The following is an 18,092-nucleotide window of genomic DNA, read 5'->3' as shown; positions in this document are numbered from 1 at the left end:
CCAGTGAACTGCCGTAACTTTCATATTAGTCTTGGTATATATTTAACTGAAGCATTTTTTTTTTCCCGTAAATGCTATGTTAATCTAGTTCAAAGATTCTCAGTCTCTTTAGCCCCAGACAACCCCCAACAGCTTTCAGAAGGTGCTGAACAACAACACATGTACTGGCTTCTGTCGTTTCTCTGCCTAGCTGTCATGCTATTAAGAGGGCTCACCAGCTACAAGGCAACTCAGATTTGAACTTTTTCTGTCGATAGATGGCAGCACCTGAGTACCCCAAAAAGGAGGGAAGTTCTATTCCCCCTCCAGGTGTGTAAACTACACCGCGACACGAAAAAAAGTATTCGTTCTTCCGCGTACACAAAGTAGAGCCCAGAACTATCTGTAGGTATGCGGCCAAGGTTCCAGAGACCGAAGCACAAAAAAGTTGACCCCCCTCTCAAGCCATTGAGCACAGAAGGATGTGGGGGTCATACAATGGACCATTTCCCAGTAACCCACCAATTTAGCGTTTCTGGTTTGGGTCGCCTAAGCTTCCTTCAGTCTTTTCTGCGAAAATTCTTTTACAATGGTAAGGTGGGGTGACTGGTTTCGCCTGAGCAGACAGGTGTGGTCGTCCGCAGGACATTACCCGGAAAAGGTTCCATTGTGTTGAACACCTATGTAGTCAGTCTCTAAATAAAAGGAAAGAAAGGAGCTCCTAGCACTGTAACGGACACGTGTCGTGTTCGTATCAGTGCCGCGCATCAGTGATTGCATCGCGCCGATGCGCAACAGTAATGCGCAGTAGGTTACAGCGTCCCGCTCGGCTCGCCCAGAACGCCGGCGCGCGTCCCGCTCGGCTTGCCCAGAACGCCGGCGCGCGTCCCGCTCGGCTTGCCCAGAACGCCGGCACGCGTCCCACTCGGCTGGCCCAGAACGCCGGCGCGCGTCCCACTCGGCTGGCCCAGAACGCCGGCAAGCGTCGTCCCTCCGGTACAGCGCTCTTGCTCGTGCCTATAAAAGCTGTGCCTTCAATAAACAGTGGTTCATTCTTGCACTGACCATGCTGCTGTAAGCGTCGTCCCTCCGGCTGGTTACAAGCACAAGGCTCATGGCTGGTCTTCTTCCCTTTCCCGCGTAGCCTTCTAGCTGCAGAAGGATGTCCTCGATTGTAGTGACAGCGTGCAGCTTACTTTGCCTAGTCTCGTACGAGCGTTCCCAGGGCCGGACACCCATCTTCCGCTTCTCAGCACCAACAAGGCTTGAGTTTGGCTTGTTCTGACGGTAACCATCATCTTGTGGCACTTTTGTGCGCCATACTTTGTTTCCCGATTTGTCTCAAGGTGCTTGAATACCAGCAGGCAACAAGTCAGCAGAAAATGCCAGCAAAGAATTTCAGGTACGGGAAGCGTAAACGTGCAGGTGCACTGATTGCGAACACCAGAAAGAGGCAAGCTCGTGATAACGAACCTCCTACGTGCAAAACACACTATCCCCTCTATGGTGGCGACCTTGCCCACCCTGCTGAAGATTCTGCGTCCCCAGAAGTCAACGAGCACAACCCAAGGCCGGCAGACGTTGAAGCCCCCATCAAAGAATCCGAGGTGCCAGGAAGTGCCCTGTCATCTTCAGTGATGAGCACAACAGAGTCGTGCGACGAAGATATTGCCAATGGAGGTCCCGCGATCACCACCGTAAAGAGCGGCAGTGCAAATGCTGGAATTCAAGGGCGGCGCATTGTTAGCCTTCAGTACCTGTTGACCAGCTTGCAAAAGACCGCCCTCCATGTTCCCTTCAACTGCACTTTGGCGGATATGGACTGTGTGTCTGAAAGAAAGCAAGGTCTACGAAGCACGTTGACTCTTGTATGCAGGATGTGCCGAAGGAAGGATGTCATTCACACAGACCCGCCATCTGATGCGCAAGCTTCCAGCGGCTGCGGCGATATAAACACATCAGCGGTGTGTGGAATAATGTCAATTGGCTGTGGCTTCTCAAACCTTAACGAACTGCTTGCGTCTATGAACATCCCAAGAATGTCATCGGACACTTACACGAAAATAGAGGACGACGTTGGCAACATTATCAATCAAGCCGCCTGGGAGGAAATGAAAACAGCGGGCGCAGAGGAGGCAAGGCTGGCAAGAGAATGCGGCGACATTGACAGTGACGGTACACCCACGATAGCAGTCATCGCAGATGGTGCGTGGTCAAAGAGATCCTACAGGAACAAATATGACGCTCCGTCAGGCGTGGTGAGTGCACGAATTTATTTAGTTGCCATAGCGGTAAAAAGCGCTGCATTTTGTACTTGAAATATTTCACACTTGTTCTTTCGGCTAATTGGGGAGGTATGGAAAAGATCCGCGCTTTCATAACCTAGCTGCATGTACACGGGGCTATGTACCGTTGTGATCGAAAGGCATCAAACTGCCTAGAGGTAGTTTTAAAGTAGCACTTGAATAGCAGGCATGATAAGCTGAAATACCTATATGTTCGAGCGATTAGCAGTGCAGCCAGTAGGGCAGCTTCTTGACTAATATTGGTCTTACTCTTTCAGGCTGCTATCGTTGGTCACAGAACTGGAAAGGTCCTGTACCTTGGCGTGAAAAACAAGATATGCGCAATGTGTGGCCGGACTCCACAAGGTGCCACCCCGAAACAGCATCAGTGCCACAAGAACTGGCAGGGAAGCTCAACAAGCATGGAGCAAGCTATTGTGGTGGAAGGCTTCAAGAAAAGCGTTGAGCTACATGGCATCAAATATACAAAACTTATTGCTGATGGGGATTCCAGCACTTACAGATCTATCGTAGCAGCAGCACCGTATGGCAACCAGCGGGTTGAAAAAATTGAGTGCAGGAACCACCTACTTCGAAACTATGCAGCAAAAATAAGAGAGATCGCTCAGAAGAAGCGGCTAGAAAAAATTCCTCCTAAATTAAAGAACTCTATTCTCCAAGCAGCTGTTCGCCTACGGCATGGAGTTGCAACAGCAATAAAAGTTAGAAGCTCTGAAGAGGCATCGTTTTCTGAAAAAATAGACCGTCTTGCTCATGACATAATGAACGGCCCAAATCATGTGTTCGGAGACCACGCTAACTGCGCTGATTACTTCTGTTCCGGAAGCAAAGCGGGAGAAGAAAATATATTTCCTGAAATAGTTCAGAAAGGCATGTTTGAAGAAATTTGTGTTGCCATGAGCAGAGTGGTTGCAAACACGGCGAGCCTAATAATGGACGTCGATAACAATGCTGCCGAACATTACAACTCCATTGTGGCGAAATTTGTAGGAGGAAAGAGGATAAACTATTGTTTGAAAAGATCCTACGAGACAAGGTGTTTTGCAGCCTCCTTATCGCTCAACTGCCGAGGAACATACCACGAAAAAATCGCGCGCAGGATTTCGGGAGGGCAGCTTGGAGGATGCACAGAATCATTTGTGAAGGCGATAGTTTCTAGGAGGAATTCAAAGCGAAAGCTACCGAAAAAGAAGATACCAACCACTTCACGCTGCAAGCGCAGAGAAAAGGAGCGACATACTGGTGCCGATGCTGATTACGGCTTACCAGACATGGAGCCCGGTGCTTTTCAATCTACTTCCGACACCTTCCTGAAATCGCTTTCGCTATCAGCAACCAACATCGAAGACCTGCAGCGAGCAACGTCGAAGCAGAGTGGATGCACTCTGTGGAAACAAGAAAGGCGAAAGAGATTGACAGCATCATTGTTTGGTGCTATTTGTAAAATGAAACCAACGACGGGATGTGGGCGGACAGTTGGCGACATCCTGTACAAGGAAATAACTTCCGAAGCGATTCGGTATGGAAAAGACCACGAGTGCTTAGCACTCAAGCAAATCGAAAATGAGTGCAACGTCGTGGTGAAGGAGTGCGGCCTGTTTGTTGACCAGGAGAACCCCTTTCTTGGCGCTTCCCCGGACGGACTCATTGGGGAGGACGTTCTTGTTGAAGTCAAGTGTTCTTACTCAGCGAGGGACCTTACTCCACTAGAAGGAGTTCGCGCCAAAAAAATAGTCTGCTGTGAGGAAAACAAGAGCGGGAGATTGCAGCTGAAGACAAAAAGTAATTACTGGTACCAAGTGCAAGGACAGCTGAATATTGCTCGCCGTAAAAAGTGCTTGTTTGTGCTGTGGACCAAAAAAGGCATCAGCACTGAAGCGATTTCCAGGAATCAATCGTTTTGGGAGGACGAGATGTTGCCGCGGCTCAAAAATTTTTATATGTACTGCTTGCTGCCTGAGCTCGTGGACCCAAGGAGGAGCCGTGGCCTTCCAATTCGTGAGCCTAATTACATTCTCGAAGCACAAAAGGCTCGCTCGCTCAAGCGACCTTTGAAGGAAACGTCGGAAAATGACGATAGCCAAGAAACCGCCTAGAACACCCATTCTGGCTACAGCGTGTGTTTCGCTTTTCCTTCTTTCACTGTGTCCCGCGCGACACACACGAACTGCGTTCACTGTGCAGCTGACGCAAGCCATCCTGCGCTACAGTATAGGTGCCGTCGGACGATGACGCGTTTCATCCACAGATGAACGGCCACATGCAGCGCTTGAACAAAACCATTGCAGACGAGCTCGGCATGCATGCCGACGCAGAACACAAGGCCTGGGATGTCTTCCTTCCGTACGTCATGTTCGTCTACTACAGCGCACTTATTGAGACCAGTACTATGTGACACATTTTAGGCTCATTTACGGCAAAAAGTAACCACAACGCTGGACGCCATGCTGCCAAACGTCACCAATGAGGACATACTTGACGTCACCGCCTGCTTGCAGCGTGCAGAAGCTCTACGAGTTGCCCGGCTACGCATTACAGACCAAGAGCGAACGTACGCCCAACGCTGCAATCTCCGCCGTCTCCACGCACAATACAAGCCAGGTGACCGTGTGTGGGTGGAGACGCCTATTCTACGGCAGCCCAATAAAGAGCTTGTTTCAGTACCACGTTAATCTGCTCGTCTGTGTTTTCAAGGCATTTTCACCACCTCGTGAAAATATTTAAATTATAACAGATTTACTTGCTTTGATACCTCCTTCCCTGCTTATAATTCCACAAAGAAATAAATCAGAGTTAGAGAAAACTGAAGAGGACGGGAAGTGTGGCTCGCAAAAGCACCGAGAGCGTCCTGCAGCTATGCATGGTGGCCGGACGCAAACTTTGTCATTGCATAAGCGAGTTCTTGCTTAGCCCTGTTTACATGAACCAATAACGTCAGGTTGAGTCGGGCTGCGCAAGGTCAACCCAACTCGACCAACGCGTGTTGTTAGTGGCTATTTATTGGCAGTGTTGTCAGTAACGCGTTACAAGTAACGGCGTTACCGGCAACGCGTTACTTTTTTCGGTAACATAGTAACGTACTCGTTACCATTTCGAAATTGTTACGGGTAACGTACTTACGTTAACATTTTTCGGTAATTAGAGGTGTCATGTTACTGGTTACTTCTTAATTCAATTGTCCCTCTCCGCCTCTCTTTCAGAAAAAAAAAACGCCAAAAATAGTATTGCAAATAAACAAAATCTACCGGTGTTCTTGACGACCCTTGTTGCGGCTCGCATGCATGCCAAAAAAAACCTGCCCTTGACGACGCACTCAACTAAAAAAAAAAAATTACCGACGATTACGTTACTTCCTAATGCGAAATTTGAGCGCAGCAAATAAGCTGTTTCACCTTTTCGATAGATTGAGGCAAAGAAATCGAGCAACACATGTATGCGCTATCACAGAATTTTTTTTTTATTTTTCACACGTATTCCTTTAACAAAGACTCCACTAACAGTTCTTGACAGTCATGAAGGAAGCTTTGTGGCCGGAGAAATAGACTGATATATGTTCGACTTGGTACACCAATGCTTGATTCTCAAAGACGAGATCTATACAAGTGCCTCGCGAGGTTGTCACAGCCGTGGGACGCGTTACGAGCAAGAGGAACGGGATGTTCTCCCGCATAAGTGTTAGGAAATTGCTGTTTGTCTTTATGTCAACATTAAAGTCCCCCACTACTAACATCGGTGTGGATCGATGGACGGTTAATGCGAGTTGCAGGAAGTGCACGACGTCTTTCGTGAGTGCGGTAGGGGCGAAGTAGGCAGCTACTACCAGCAAGCCGTTCGGCAACATTGCGGCGCACAGTTCGCCAACTTCATGTGACGTGCCAAACATTTCGACTGGTATTGCAGAGAGACCTGTGCGCAAGTAGATAGCGACTCCCGCCGCTCTGTTGTGGTCTCTGCGAGCACCACAGCAGTATAGGAAATCTATGATTTCTAGAGGCTCTTCGGGATCCATCCAGGTTTCAGCAAAGCAAAGTACAGAGGAATGGCGCAGAATGTGATCGTGGTGTACGTCCTTGGCATGTGCGGCAAGGGAGCGTACGTTAAGAATGTGGTTGTTAATGATGAATCAAGTGCTGCCAGCGAATGACGCGTCCATTGGCTGTCTGCGTGTGTTACTGATGTGTGGTTAACATGTTAAGCTTCGCCTGTAAGAGTGGAACGAGACAGCGTCTTGCAACGCTGCCAGGGAGTCCACAGAACGCCATCGCCAATTCGGCTGTACGCCTTGCTGGACGGTAAATTTATTTTTTGAGGAAAGGAAATGTATCTCTCTCGCATATCTGGGTGGACACCTGCACCTCGCCGTAAGGGAAAGGGGGAAGATGGGAGTGAACGAAGACGCCGTATTAGCTAGACGCGCCTTTGTTCATTCCAAACCATTCAGCTGGCATTACGGAGTGGCTAGCGTGCTTGTATCGCACTCCGGAGACCCTGGTTCGATTCCCCAACTCGACCAATTTCGTTCTCGGTTTTATTGATTTATGCGCTCTAACTAGAAAGGTTAATTAGGCTATTTCATATTTATATTCTTGTATTTCTATCCATCGTGTTCTGTCATTAACCTGTCAATTGTTGGAACTGTCTAGGATGTTTGACACAACGTATATGAAACGAGCAACGTCTTACTGAGTGGGTAAGTGCGTGGTGGTGGAGGGAACGCGGCTTCGTACTTATCTGTTTTTTTTTCAGCAGCGTTTCCTTCCGCGGACGCTGTTGTCGCTGCGGCGCGCGTCGTTCTTTTCTTTTCTTCTGACCTCTTCATTCTCCTCTATATTAATTAGGCTAATTGATTAATTAAGCAATTAACTAAACTCAGTCCAACTTAGTTGCAGCATCACTATACGATCCCTTTGATTGGTTGCATGGTTACTAGCCAAAGTACAATTGGCCCCATTTGAAATTCGCGCACTGTGACGTCACGAGCATTTCGACCAATTGAAAAGCGTAACATTGGGGGCGGAGCTGGTTACGAGGCCGACGCCGACGACGACGCGAAACCCAGGAACGGACGCCAGAGAGCTGCGCTCTAAAAAGCACGAACACGCAGTCACAAACTTGTCTTCGCCCCCAAACCACTCACACACACATCTCTCTAAAGAGTGGACGCATGCCAAGCCACCAATGAACCATTTGCAGAAATCTGTAAGTCAGTGTCTCGTTCCCAGGTGACACTCTCGCATTCTTTGTGGAAGAAGTTCCCTCTTCTGAGAAAACTCAGGAATGTCGCCAGTTTACTTCAAGATGGCCCTAAGAGAGCCGTGGAAAGAGTACAATGGTACAGCACACAAAAGGGGATCGCAGTCAACCAGCTGTTTCTATCTGCAACTCCGGCTACGTTTCTCGTTATTGAGCTCCTAAGCGAGCGAAGCTGACCTTGAACACCTTGACGTAAACACTCGCATTTTTGCGATAATTACGAAGGTTCAAGTAAAAAAAAAATTTTTTATGTGCGCAAATATATTTTTTCAGGAACTATGACATTAACATTTCTTTGTTGCTACACAATTTCCGCGTAATTTCGTAAGCAGAAGCACACCAGAATTACTGTAAATTTGCTCAGTTCAGCTATGTTTTCTTTGTGAAGTTGGAATTATATGAGGTATGAGCTTTATAAAACTGTTATCTTGAGTTCTTGCAGCAAAGACGCACTGATTAAAATTTATGGCCATGGAGTGACGGCAAAGTAACGTGCGATACTTTTTTTCGGTAACGGTAACGCGTTCCTTTTTTTTAGTGTAACGAGTAACGTATTTAGTTACTTTTTTTCGGTAACGCCTACAACACTGTAATTATTAAGGCGGAAGCCTTTAATGTCTCATCGTTGTAAGCAGCAGTTGTCGACAGAAAATGTCACGCTTTTCAATTGGTGGCAACGGTCGTGACGTCACAGTGCGCGAATTTCAAACCGGGCCAATTGTACTTTGGCTAGTAACCATGCAACCAATTGAAGGCATCGTATAGTGATGCTCCAAGTAAGTGGGACTGAGCTTAGTTAATTGCTTAATTGCCCAATTAGCCTAATTAGGTTTACTAGTCCGGCCATATAAATAAATAAAACCGATTAAGAAATTGGTCGAGCTCAGGAATCGAACCCCGGTCTTCGGCGTGAGAGACGAACATGCTATCCACTCCGCCATGCCAGCTCGATGGTTTGGAATGAACAAAGGCGCGTCTAGTGAATACGGTGTCTTCACTCACTCTCATCCTCCTCCATTCCCTTCCCGCGAGGTTTAGGTGTCCACCGACAAATGCGAGACAGATACATTTCCTTTCCTCAAAAACCAATTTACTGACGAGCGATGCGTAGAACCAAATGGGCGATGGCGTTCTATGGACTCCTTGGCAGCGTTGCAAGACGCTGTCGCGTTCCACTCTTAGGGGCATCAGTGACCACACACTAGGTCAAAAAAGTGCCCCCTCTGAATTTTGTGAGACAGTTACTGCGTAATTTCCTTTCCTCAAATACAATTTCCATTTTCTTCATTACGGCTCCTCTTTATCTATCTTCTTTCACTCCCAATTCCTCCCTTCATCTACGGTGCGGTTCAGGTGTCCACCGAGATGACACAGAATTACTGCGCCATTTCCTTTCCTCAAAAAGCGTTGCGTTCAAAGGGTAAGGCATCGCGCCGAACGGGTAGTGGCGTTCCGTGGACTCCCTGGCAGCGCTACAACGCGCTGTCGCGTTCCACTCCTAAAGGCGAAGCTGAAGCGTCATTAATTAGCAGTTAATTAGTATTCAGGCAATAATCAGTAATTAACCATTAATAAGTGATTTGTCATCACTTAGTAATTAGTACTCAATTATATGTGACGCCACCGGTGCCACAGAAACAGCGAAGGTGGTGCGGAAAACGCTTCCGCCTCTACCCACTTTAGACAGTCAAAGTGCCCCCTGAAATTTTTGGTAATAAGAAAGTAAAAAGAAGGACCAGACGTCGCGTGTTTGCATAAACTCGATTTTAGCGAGTGAAGACCGGTTCAACTGCAGCGACACCAAGCTTCGAGCCTCGCATTGCAAGCGAGCAGTGGTAACATATCCAAGATTGAGGCACGCCACCGCTGCTTCGGAGATGCGACGGCGCAAGCAAAAACAATTTCGCGCTTATCCTTTCCCCTCCGTTTTTTCGGCTCGACAGCGTTTACAAGCACATCGGGGCAGGGAGGAGTTGAGTCAACCTACCCCTTTGCGCGGAGTTGACTGGTCCCGACTCCTGACCCGACACGGCGCGTTTACATGAACCCAGTAACCGGTTTTTGGCCGGATAACTCGACACACCTGCGTTTTGGTGCAAACAGTGCCTTACTGTGTGTGTGTGTGGGGGGGGGGGGGGGGGGGGGGGGGTAGCTTGTAGGTGTGGCCTTGCATCTCACTTTTTTTTAGCACCACCAGCTCGAGAAAAAAAGAAAAGCAGGAATCTTTTAGAAATACAGCCCAAGCAAGAAAAAAGGAAAGAAAGAAATGAAGTTCGTCCGGGTTCTAAGAAAAACGCATGCGCACGAACACAGACAAGCAAGAAGTTGGTGGTAGAGTGCAGTAGCGACAAAATATTCTGTCGCCAGATGGAGCCACGCCGCGCTAGTAAATTTTGGCGCGAAATTCAAATCCCCTCAGAAAATACATACACAACTTTCAGAGCCTGTAAAAGGCTAACACTAACTTCGATATGGATAAAAATCGTGTCTTAACAATCAAGAAAGAAAAAGGGAGGAAATGTTGCGGACGAAATTTTGATTTTTGGCTTGGTTTTTTCACGAGATGACATGAAAGACCTACATATCTAAAAGCACCATTTTTCTGGAACTTTGCGTCTAATTGGTAAAAAAGTGAAACTTAAACAATAAAATCTGCCCGCAACATTTCCTTTATTCATTCAAGAAGAAAACGCTGCCACAAACCTCATGAAAATCGAGACATATTTAGACACGGTATAGCTTCTGAAAGTTCCCATGTATTTCCTATGGACACTGCCACTGGTGAACCCTCTTAATAATGACTGTATGTGCAGTGAAACAGTTTTGCAATAAGCGGACAACTCTGCACTATTAGCGTCAAACTAAAGTTGGTGATTGTTTGAGGCACACATGGAATTAGGTTAAAGTGACCAGACGTCCCGATTCAGGCGGGACATGTCCCTCTTTTGTGGGCCTGGTCCCGCTGTCCCGCCAGCATGCTTGTGGGACGGCGTTTTGTCCCGCCTTCGCTACACTGGCTACACCCGCTCTCCTTAGCTCCACCAACCAGCCTACATAATGGCAAAAACAAGCCATTGCCAGGCGGCTCGCGGAAAAGCGCTCGCGAGTCGCATCTTTTCTCGTCCTTTTCTCGAACTATAGCTAGATATAGCCACAAAAACATTTAGAGTGTTGGCTAGCTAGTGAGCCAAAGTTAAATCTGGGTACAAAATTGTTTGCCTATGCTATAGTTATGCGTTTGTCCGCGCTGTTCCCTCCGCGTGCTTGCGTTTGTTTGTTTTAATGCTTCTTTGACGCACCAATGAAAATGCCTGAATAGAAGTGCAAGTTCAACGGAGAACTGGGTAAGGAGTTCCTATTCCTGAAGAAAGTGAAATTGGAGTACGATGGTCGCTGCGAGAAATGTGGAAGAGACTTTTCCATCGCCCACATTGGACGTCTTGAAATTTTAAAACACATAGGCACCGTGAAGCACAAGCGGCATATGTCAGCTGCTGCGTCTTCCATTGTACCGAAGAAGCTTTTCAGGCAAGAACATGCCTCCCCACCCCCCCTTAATGTCCCGCTTTGGGGTCAGAAGAATATGGTCACTTTAAATTAGGTGCCCAGGAACTCAGAAAGTGCTCCAAGGTACCCAAGGAATCTGTAGATGCCAGTTTTAGAGCCTCTGATCAGCTGGTGTAGATTCAGAGTGATGCAGTGCTGATCATGAACTGGTTGTGTTTGGTTATTTTCAGTCTCACAAGGAGCCCAAGGCGTCCATTCCGGTGTCCGAAATCAATGCTGTCTTCTGCCCCGACAAGATCGGCAACAAGCATGGCCTTCAGTTGAGCTACGTCAAGGATGGCTCGACACGAAATATTTTCGTCTACAGTGAAGATGGCAAGGTGACATTGCCATCTCCGTTCTCTTAGCGGCTTTCCTCACTCTCTGGCGCATGTGAAGGAGATCGGTCAATAACTTTTCGTGCTACCTGTAGGTTTTATAGCTGACCTGAAAGAGGCATTGCGAACTATGTTGTATGGCTGGCAAAGTACAAAGTGTGCATCTTTCATTTGCCGACTTCGTTGAAACTGCCAGATGTGAAATCCGAGTGCGGCTGCATGCTGCACAACACTCTACAATTTGGCCATGCTTTCATTTGCGTATAAAATGTGAAAATGGAGAATGCTCAGGTTCAAATATGTGCATTGTGTCGAATTTTTTTATTACCGTAAAAACCCGCGTATAATACGGACCTGCTTATAATACAAGGTGTAATTTGGAGATAGCAAAAACGGAAAAAGAAAGTTTTTATCCATGTACAATCCGAATAAGGAAGGGCTGTCAGCTCAGAGACATTCCAGAAGTCGTGAAAGCCGAATGCTCTCCGAATATTTGTGTACACTGGCGCTCTGGATACTACGTGTGTAGTGTCGAAATTGTTTGGATCGGCATATAATATGAAGTGGGAATTTGACATCCTAAAATTTGGAAAAAGAAAAACCTCGTACTATATGTGGATTTTTACAGTATTTGATTTCAAGGTTTGGCTTTGGGGGGGCTGCTAGCTATGTGAGAAAGGGAAGTGGTCACGTAACCACTTCGGATTAAACTTTTTGAATGTATGAAAGTTGGTTAAAATTGGCTGATTGGTAGGCGTAGAACTAGTATGAATTATGTCCTCAGGGGGCATGTATTTTCTTGAAAAGTGTAGGCTTTCACAACACTGAAATTTTACTCCATCATGACCTTGATGACAAAAGCAAGCATCAGTTTTTTGCAGTACACTTGCTAACACTTTAAAAATTTTACAAACCTGACACCTTAAGTCTCACAGTACATTAAATATTTAAATAGATGACATGGGTTTGATTAAGGGTGATGTAACAATGCAGCATCAGCTATCACTTCTTCACCTTGCAGTTGGGAAAGAGGTCTGGATTTTCTTTTTTCATTTAAAAAAATATTTATGAGTTGTGAATGGACGATACTCAGTCACATATGTGTGTAAGTGGAGTTTTATTTAGCATACCAGGAACTGCTGGGAGGTAGCATACATCTTTCTTTTTTTCCTTGGGATTACTAGAAAATTTTAGCACAGCTGTAGATTTCAGCGTGAATATGAATGCAAAAGAACTCAACAGTCATTGAAACCATGGAAAGTTTAAGGGAAGATATTCTTTGTTTTTCTGATTTGAATTTTGAGTTTTTTTTTAATGAAATTTTCTCCTCGCTTCAGTTGTATCAATACAATACTGTCTTGACCTGTAGGACTCCAGCAGGAACCAGCCTTATGTCACATTTACTTAACTATGCAGCCTTTCTTCAGTGTTCAGAGGAAAAATATATGTTAGAAAACAAATGTCTGAAGATATAGCTGTGAAATTTGTGTGAGTAGTCCTAATTTTATATACATATATATAGCAGACAAGGGAAGGGGAATGCAGGGCTCGTTTTATATATTAGAGAAGCCAACAGCCACAGACACCAAAGGAGCACAGGGAATATTTTTTATATATCTGTTTATTTTGTGGTGTTGACCAATGAAGAATATCACTGAATATGTTACCTCTTAAAGGTAATTGGTTCGAAGAGCAGAAGAAAAAACAACCCCATGCCGCCGGTGGGAACGGAACCCACGACCTCCGAATTACACGTCCGGTGCTCTACGAACTGAGCTGAGCTACGGCGACGGCTGTCAGATCTTCTGCTTTGGGGGTATTTATGTTTTACAAGGGACCTAACCTTGAGAGTGTTCATATATATATATATATATATATATATATATATAAGATGTCGGTCTTCCTTCTTTCATAATTTCCTGGGTTTCTTCTTACCTTTCTAACCACGCCCTGTTCGTCAGTATTGATGCCCATTGTTCCAATTACCTTCCGGTCACTTCTGGGGTGCCGCAAGGAAGTGTGCTTGGACCATTACTGTTTTTGGTCTACATCAATGACAATGTGGATGTAATTAGTGAACCAGTGCAAATCAGGCTTTTTGCCGATGATTGTGTTTTATTTCATGAAGTAAGATCCTACGAAGACCAAGTCATCCTTAATTCTAACCTTCATAACATTCACTCATGGTGCAGTCGGTGGGAGATGGAGCTTAACAATGACAAAGCAGTCTTTATGAAAGTGACCAATAAACAAAGTAGCCTATCATTTCCGTATGCCCTTCCAAATCATTCGCTTGAGGAAGTTAATGAATACAAATGCTTAGGTGTTACTATAACCAATAAACTTAGCTGGAACAAACATATAACCAACATATGTACGTCATCCTTTCGGAAACTATGCTTTCTTAGGCATAGATTAAAAGGCGCCCCTTCTAGTGCAAAGCTTCTAGCCTACACATCCATCATCAGACCGTAACTTGAGTACGCATGCACCGTCTGGGACCCTTGCACAAAACATAACATTGAGGCACTGGAAATGATCCAGCGAAAGTGTGTCAGATTCGTCTTTAATAAATATCGTTCTACTGACTCTCCAACCACTCTTATGGCACAAAACAACATACAGACATTGCAAACACGGAGAAAACTTCAACGATTGAAATTTCTTTTCCTACTCAGAAATAAAAAACTCCATGAGCCCAGATTTATTTCTTAAACCGATCACAACGCGACTAACACGACATCGTCACACAGAATCACTAACACCTTACAGCGCCAGAATCAATGCTTTTAAGTACTCATTTTTTCTTCACACAATAACTCAATGGAATGAACTCCTGCCTGAGGTAAATAGCATCGATGCCATTAACAAAATTACTTATTGATAATTGCCGACTTGTTTTTTTCCCTTGTTCTTCACTATGTTCTATTACTGTTATGTTAGTTTTGTGCTATGTAATCTGCCACGCCTCTTTCTTTTTGTGCTTTTGCCCCTCCTGCTTGGACCCACCTTCGGGTCTGCAGTATTCTGTGTATATATATATATATATATATTTGCTGAAAGCTGCATCCCCCTCAAGGTATGAACACAAAACAGGTGACTCATGCCCATGTCTTGTGTTGTAGTGGTCATCTCCTGTGCCTGCTTTCATATGTTTCTTGTGTTGTGCTATATAATTTTTCAGATCACGTTGCTGCAGCTCTGTCAAAACTATTATCCCACCTCTGTTTTTTCCCCGGCCTCTCTTCCCCCTGGCGCAGACCATAGTGGATTGGTACTGTGCGCTGCGGGCAGCCAAGCTGCACCACCTGCAGGTGGCCTTCCCGGGTGCCAAGGAGTCCCAGCTGGTGCCCCACCTGACACGCGACTTCCTCAAGGAAGGCTGGCTGTGGAAGTCCGGACCCCGGCCCGCTGACCAGCCCCGGAAACGCTGGTTCACCCTCGACGACCGCAAATGGATGTACCACGAGGACCCACTGGTGGGTGCCTGCCATGTTTGCTCTCATGTTCATCTTGGAAGGTTACCGTATTACGGAACGTAACTGTATTACGGAAGGATACCATATTACGCCTGCCATGTTTGCTCTCATATTCTTCATCTTGGAAGGTTACCGTATTACGGAAGGTAACCATACTACAGAAGGTTATACGTTTTACCATATTACTAAATGTTTCCGTAAAGCCTGCCACATTAAGCCCGACCCACATGGAGCGATTTTCTCGCGAAAAACCTGCGAACGGCCGCCCGGCGGCGGCCGCTTGGCCGCCGGCGGCCGTTCGCCGCCGACCAAGCAGTGCTAGATACGTTCGCCCGGCGGTCAGCCGCCTACCGGAAGCGGCGAATGCGAGCTCAGCGCGGACCAATGAGGGCGCTCTGCTCCAGCATCTAGCTCCGCCCGATTTCCGCCGCGCGGCGACAAACATGGCGGCGCCCTTCGAAGCCGGACCCCTCGCTTCGGACTGAATTCTCGTTGTTGCTGCCTTTTTCAGTGCGTTTACTGGCCGTAAATAGAGCACCGGTCTTTCGCTTCGTCTGAGCTTGCCTACAAGAGAACGTATAAGCGATAAATTTGGTTTATTTTTTTATTTAGAGTGAGAGTTCTCCCACTTCGAGGAGAGTCGGTTTGTTTACAGTATCAAGACGGCTGCTGTCTGGCGGCGGTCCCCTGTTTTTCGCCGTATGTGGTGCAGCACGGCGAACGCGCGTCGGCGTCCCGCCGCGCCGCATGAAATTCGCAGCGTCTGTTCGCTCCATGTGGGTCGACCTTTAGGGCCTGCACTCGTCATCCCCACTTTGGAGCTCAAAAATTCCTAAAAGTCTCAAAGAAGGGGGGTGTGGAGTAGGGCAAGGGCTCTCAGAGGGCCATTTAATAATTCGACGTTTGGACATTTTTTCCTGCTCCCTTCAAGTCCAAATAAAGAAGGTTTTGCAATGCATGGCATTTGATGGCAGCCAGCACTGTCGTGAATGTGGCCTCAAGATGGCCAGGATATTGAATAGCACTAACTGCACCGAAAATGGCACTCTTTAGGAGGTCATCACTGATACTAGCTCATCAAGTGATGGCAGCAGCAGAAGCAACAAAAAATAGCAAATAAATTGTTCCCGTGTGGGCTGTTGCTGGCTGCAATATTGAGTGTGCCAGCCGCTACACAGTTCCCAATTTCTATAAATGGCCACATGCCTGCTTCATGTAAGAGCCGCATCCTGGCCGGATTTTGTGAAAAAAAAAAGAGCAAGTACAGCTCTTAATGGGTAAATACAGTACGCTAAATAAGACCATTTTTTTTTTCGCAAGGTCCCTGAACGATCGATGAGCAAATCGATAATTAAACACATGCAGCAGGCAGAGTAAATCATCGTGAGCATCTTAGTCATCCCGTGCGATGTGTAGCTTTCACAATATGGAGCTAAAAGTGAGCTTTCTTCCAGCTGTTACAGCCACTTTTCCATCTACCTCATGGAGTCATAGAGCATCTGCAGTTAAATGTTTTCATATGCGTGACTGCAGATTGGGCGGCAACTCCGTTATTTGCGTTTCTGGACAAACACATTGAGCTACACATCTCACTTCATTCCATAGCTTTGGCTGATCTACACTCTGACTGATCGTAAGTGGAAAGATGCATTTGAGCTGAATAGTGGTCTAGGTTAACCTAGAATTTCGGCATGACATAACCTTATTCATAGTGAACGCAGGCAGCACTACAGATTGGAACAGGAGACAAGGAGGAAACAGGACGTGGAACTTTTCTTTCAGAAACGTGCTGATCAGCTCACGTTTCCACATCACTGCTGTTTACCCATGACCATCTTTGCCATGCAAACTGCACAATGATTTCAGTACGAGGATACCAGTTGTTATGGACGTGTGTTTTTGCAGAGCAGTTATAAAAGCCCTCGGTTGATTTTTTCTTCCCAGGACGCCTACCCCAAAGGTGAGATCTTCCTGGGCCACCGCAGCGAGGGCTACTCTGTTCAGTCGGGCGCACCGCACGGATTCAAGGAGATGCCCTTCGCCTTCACGGTGACCACGCCGCACCGCAAGTTCGCCATGGGCGCCGAGAGCGACCGCGACCGCACCGAGTGGATTGAGCTGCTCTCCAAAGTGATTGAGCGGCCGCTGACACCTCAGGACACCAACAGTAAGGCCCGTCTCGGTCTTCGCGCATGACCCCTTGCACTACTGGTGGTGGCGGTGGCCTGGCTCAGTGCACTAACCCTTCGGCTTGTCGACACCGTGGTGCATGCTTGGACTGGGACAACTGACAGGCTTGACTCACAGCATGGAGGAGCACGTTTGATGTTTGCAGCAGCATGTTTTCGGTTGTGCCCGATTCTTTAACCCTGCTCTTTGTAAGGCTGTCCTTTGTGTGAGTCCCCCCTTTTTCTACTAATGCAGAGTGAACGAGGGGTGGGAGGAAAGCCTCGGTTCATTAGCCAACGTACACAAGTCCAGTCATCATTGGCAGGGGTTACGGTATTTATGTCAGTAATGAACCCCCCCCCCCCCTTTTTGCGTTGAGAATTTTTTTAACCTTGCGTAAAAAGTGCGCACATGACCCTCAGGGCCTCTTTTCAGCATGTTCGTTTAATCTCGCTACGATTGTCCAGCTGCATCGGCCGTCACAGAATTGACAGACTGCTCCGTAAAACGGCAAACACCGTTTGAAGCAAATGATCCTAAACACTGGCAACATGAAGGTGGTTAACATAGGGATGCACCTTGTTGAACAAATGCTTTTGTTGATGACGGACGGACGGACATCGCGAACGGGCTGGCGGGCGGATGTATGATGTAAAATTTCAGCTCAGAAAAGTTATCCATTGAATCTCCTTTTTTTCCCCGTATAATAAACCCTCTGCTGAAATTTATGTCAACTTCGTGGAAAGTGGGCACATTACGTGAGTAAATACGATGTATGGAGCCTTTCATTTCGAGGAGGAAGGACCTGGGTGGATGACGATGAGGCCGTGGAGATGGGAGGGTGGCGAGCACAGACTCGAACGAGCTTCTGTCCAGGCAGGGAGGCTGCAGCTGCTAACGTGGATAAGAGAGAAACCAGGGTAACCCGGAGAGTGAAAAAAAAAAAAAAAACGAAGAAACCATCAGCAGAAGAACAGAGTGCGAGACAGGTAGCGAAAAAACATTAGAGTGGGAATGTGGAA

The 18,092-nt window shown here is 46.8% G+C and overlaps 1 protein-coding gene and 1 long non-coding RNA gene across 2 annotated transcripts in view; both read left to right on the top strand.

Annotated features, from left to right (window-relative positions):
• LOC149348865 (arf-GAP with dual PH domain-containing protein 1-like) overlaps window positions 1-18,092 on the top strand; it is a 48,729-nt gene that overhangs the window by 16,894 nt on the left and 13,743 nt on the right. The window contains exons 5-7 of the mRNA XM_089540974.1: window positions 11,276-11,425; window positions 14,683-14,901; window positions 16,846-17,068. Of these exons, the coding sequence (XP_089397100.1) occupies window positions 11,276-11,425; window positions 14,683-14,901; window positions 16,846-17,068 (592 nt within the window). The remainder of the gene's footprint in view (window positions 1-11,275; window positions 11,426-14,682; window positions 14,902-16,845; window positions 17,069-18,092) is intronic.
• LOC149348866 (uncharacterized) lies at window positions 1,319-4,957 on the top strand. Its single transcript, XR_016282525.1, has 2 exons — window positions 1,319-2,237; window positions 2,543-4,957. It is a non-coding gene; the product is annotated as an uncharacterized LOC149348866 (long non-coding RNA).

Source organism: Amblyomma mixtum, chromosome 4, assembly GCF_055824585.1.
Source record: "Amblyomma mixtum isolate Tamu chromosome 4, ASM5582458v1, whole genome shotgun sequence".
Lineage (NCBI taxonomy): Eukaryota > Metazoa > Arthropoda > Arachnida > Ixodida > Ixodidae > Amblyomma > Amblyomma mixtum.
This window is presented reverse-complemented; position numbering and strand designations above follow the sequence as displayed.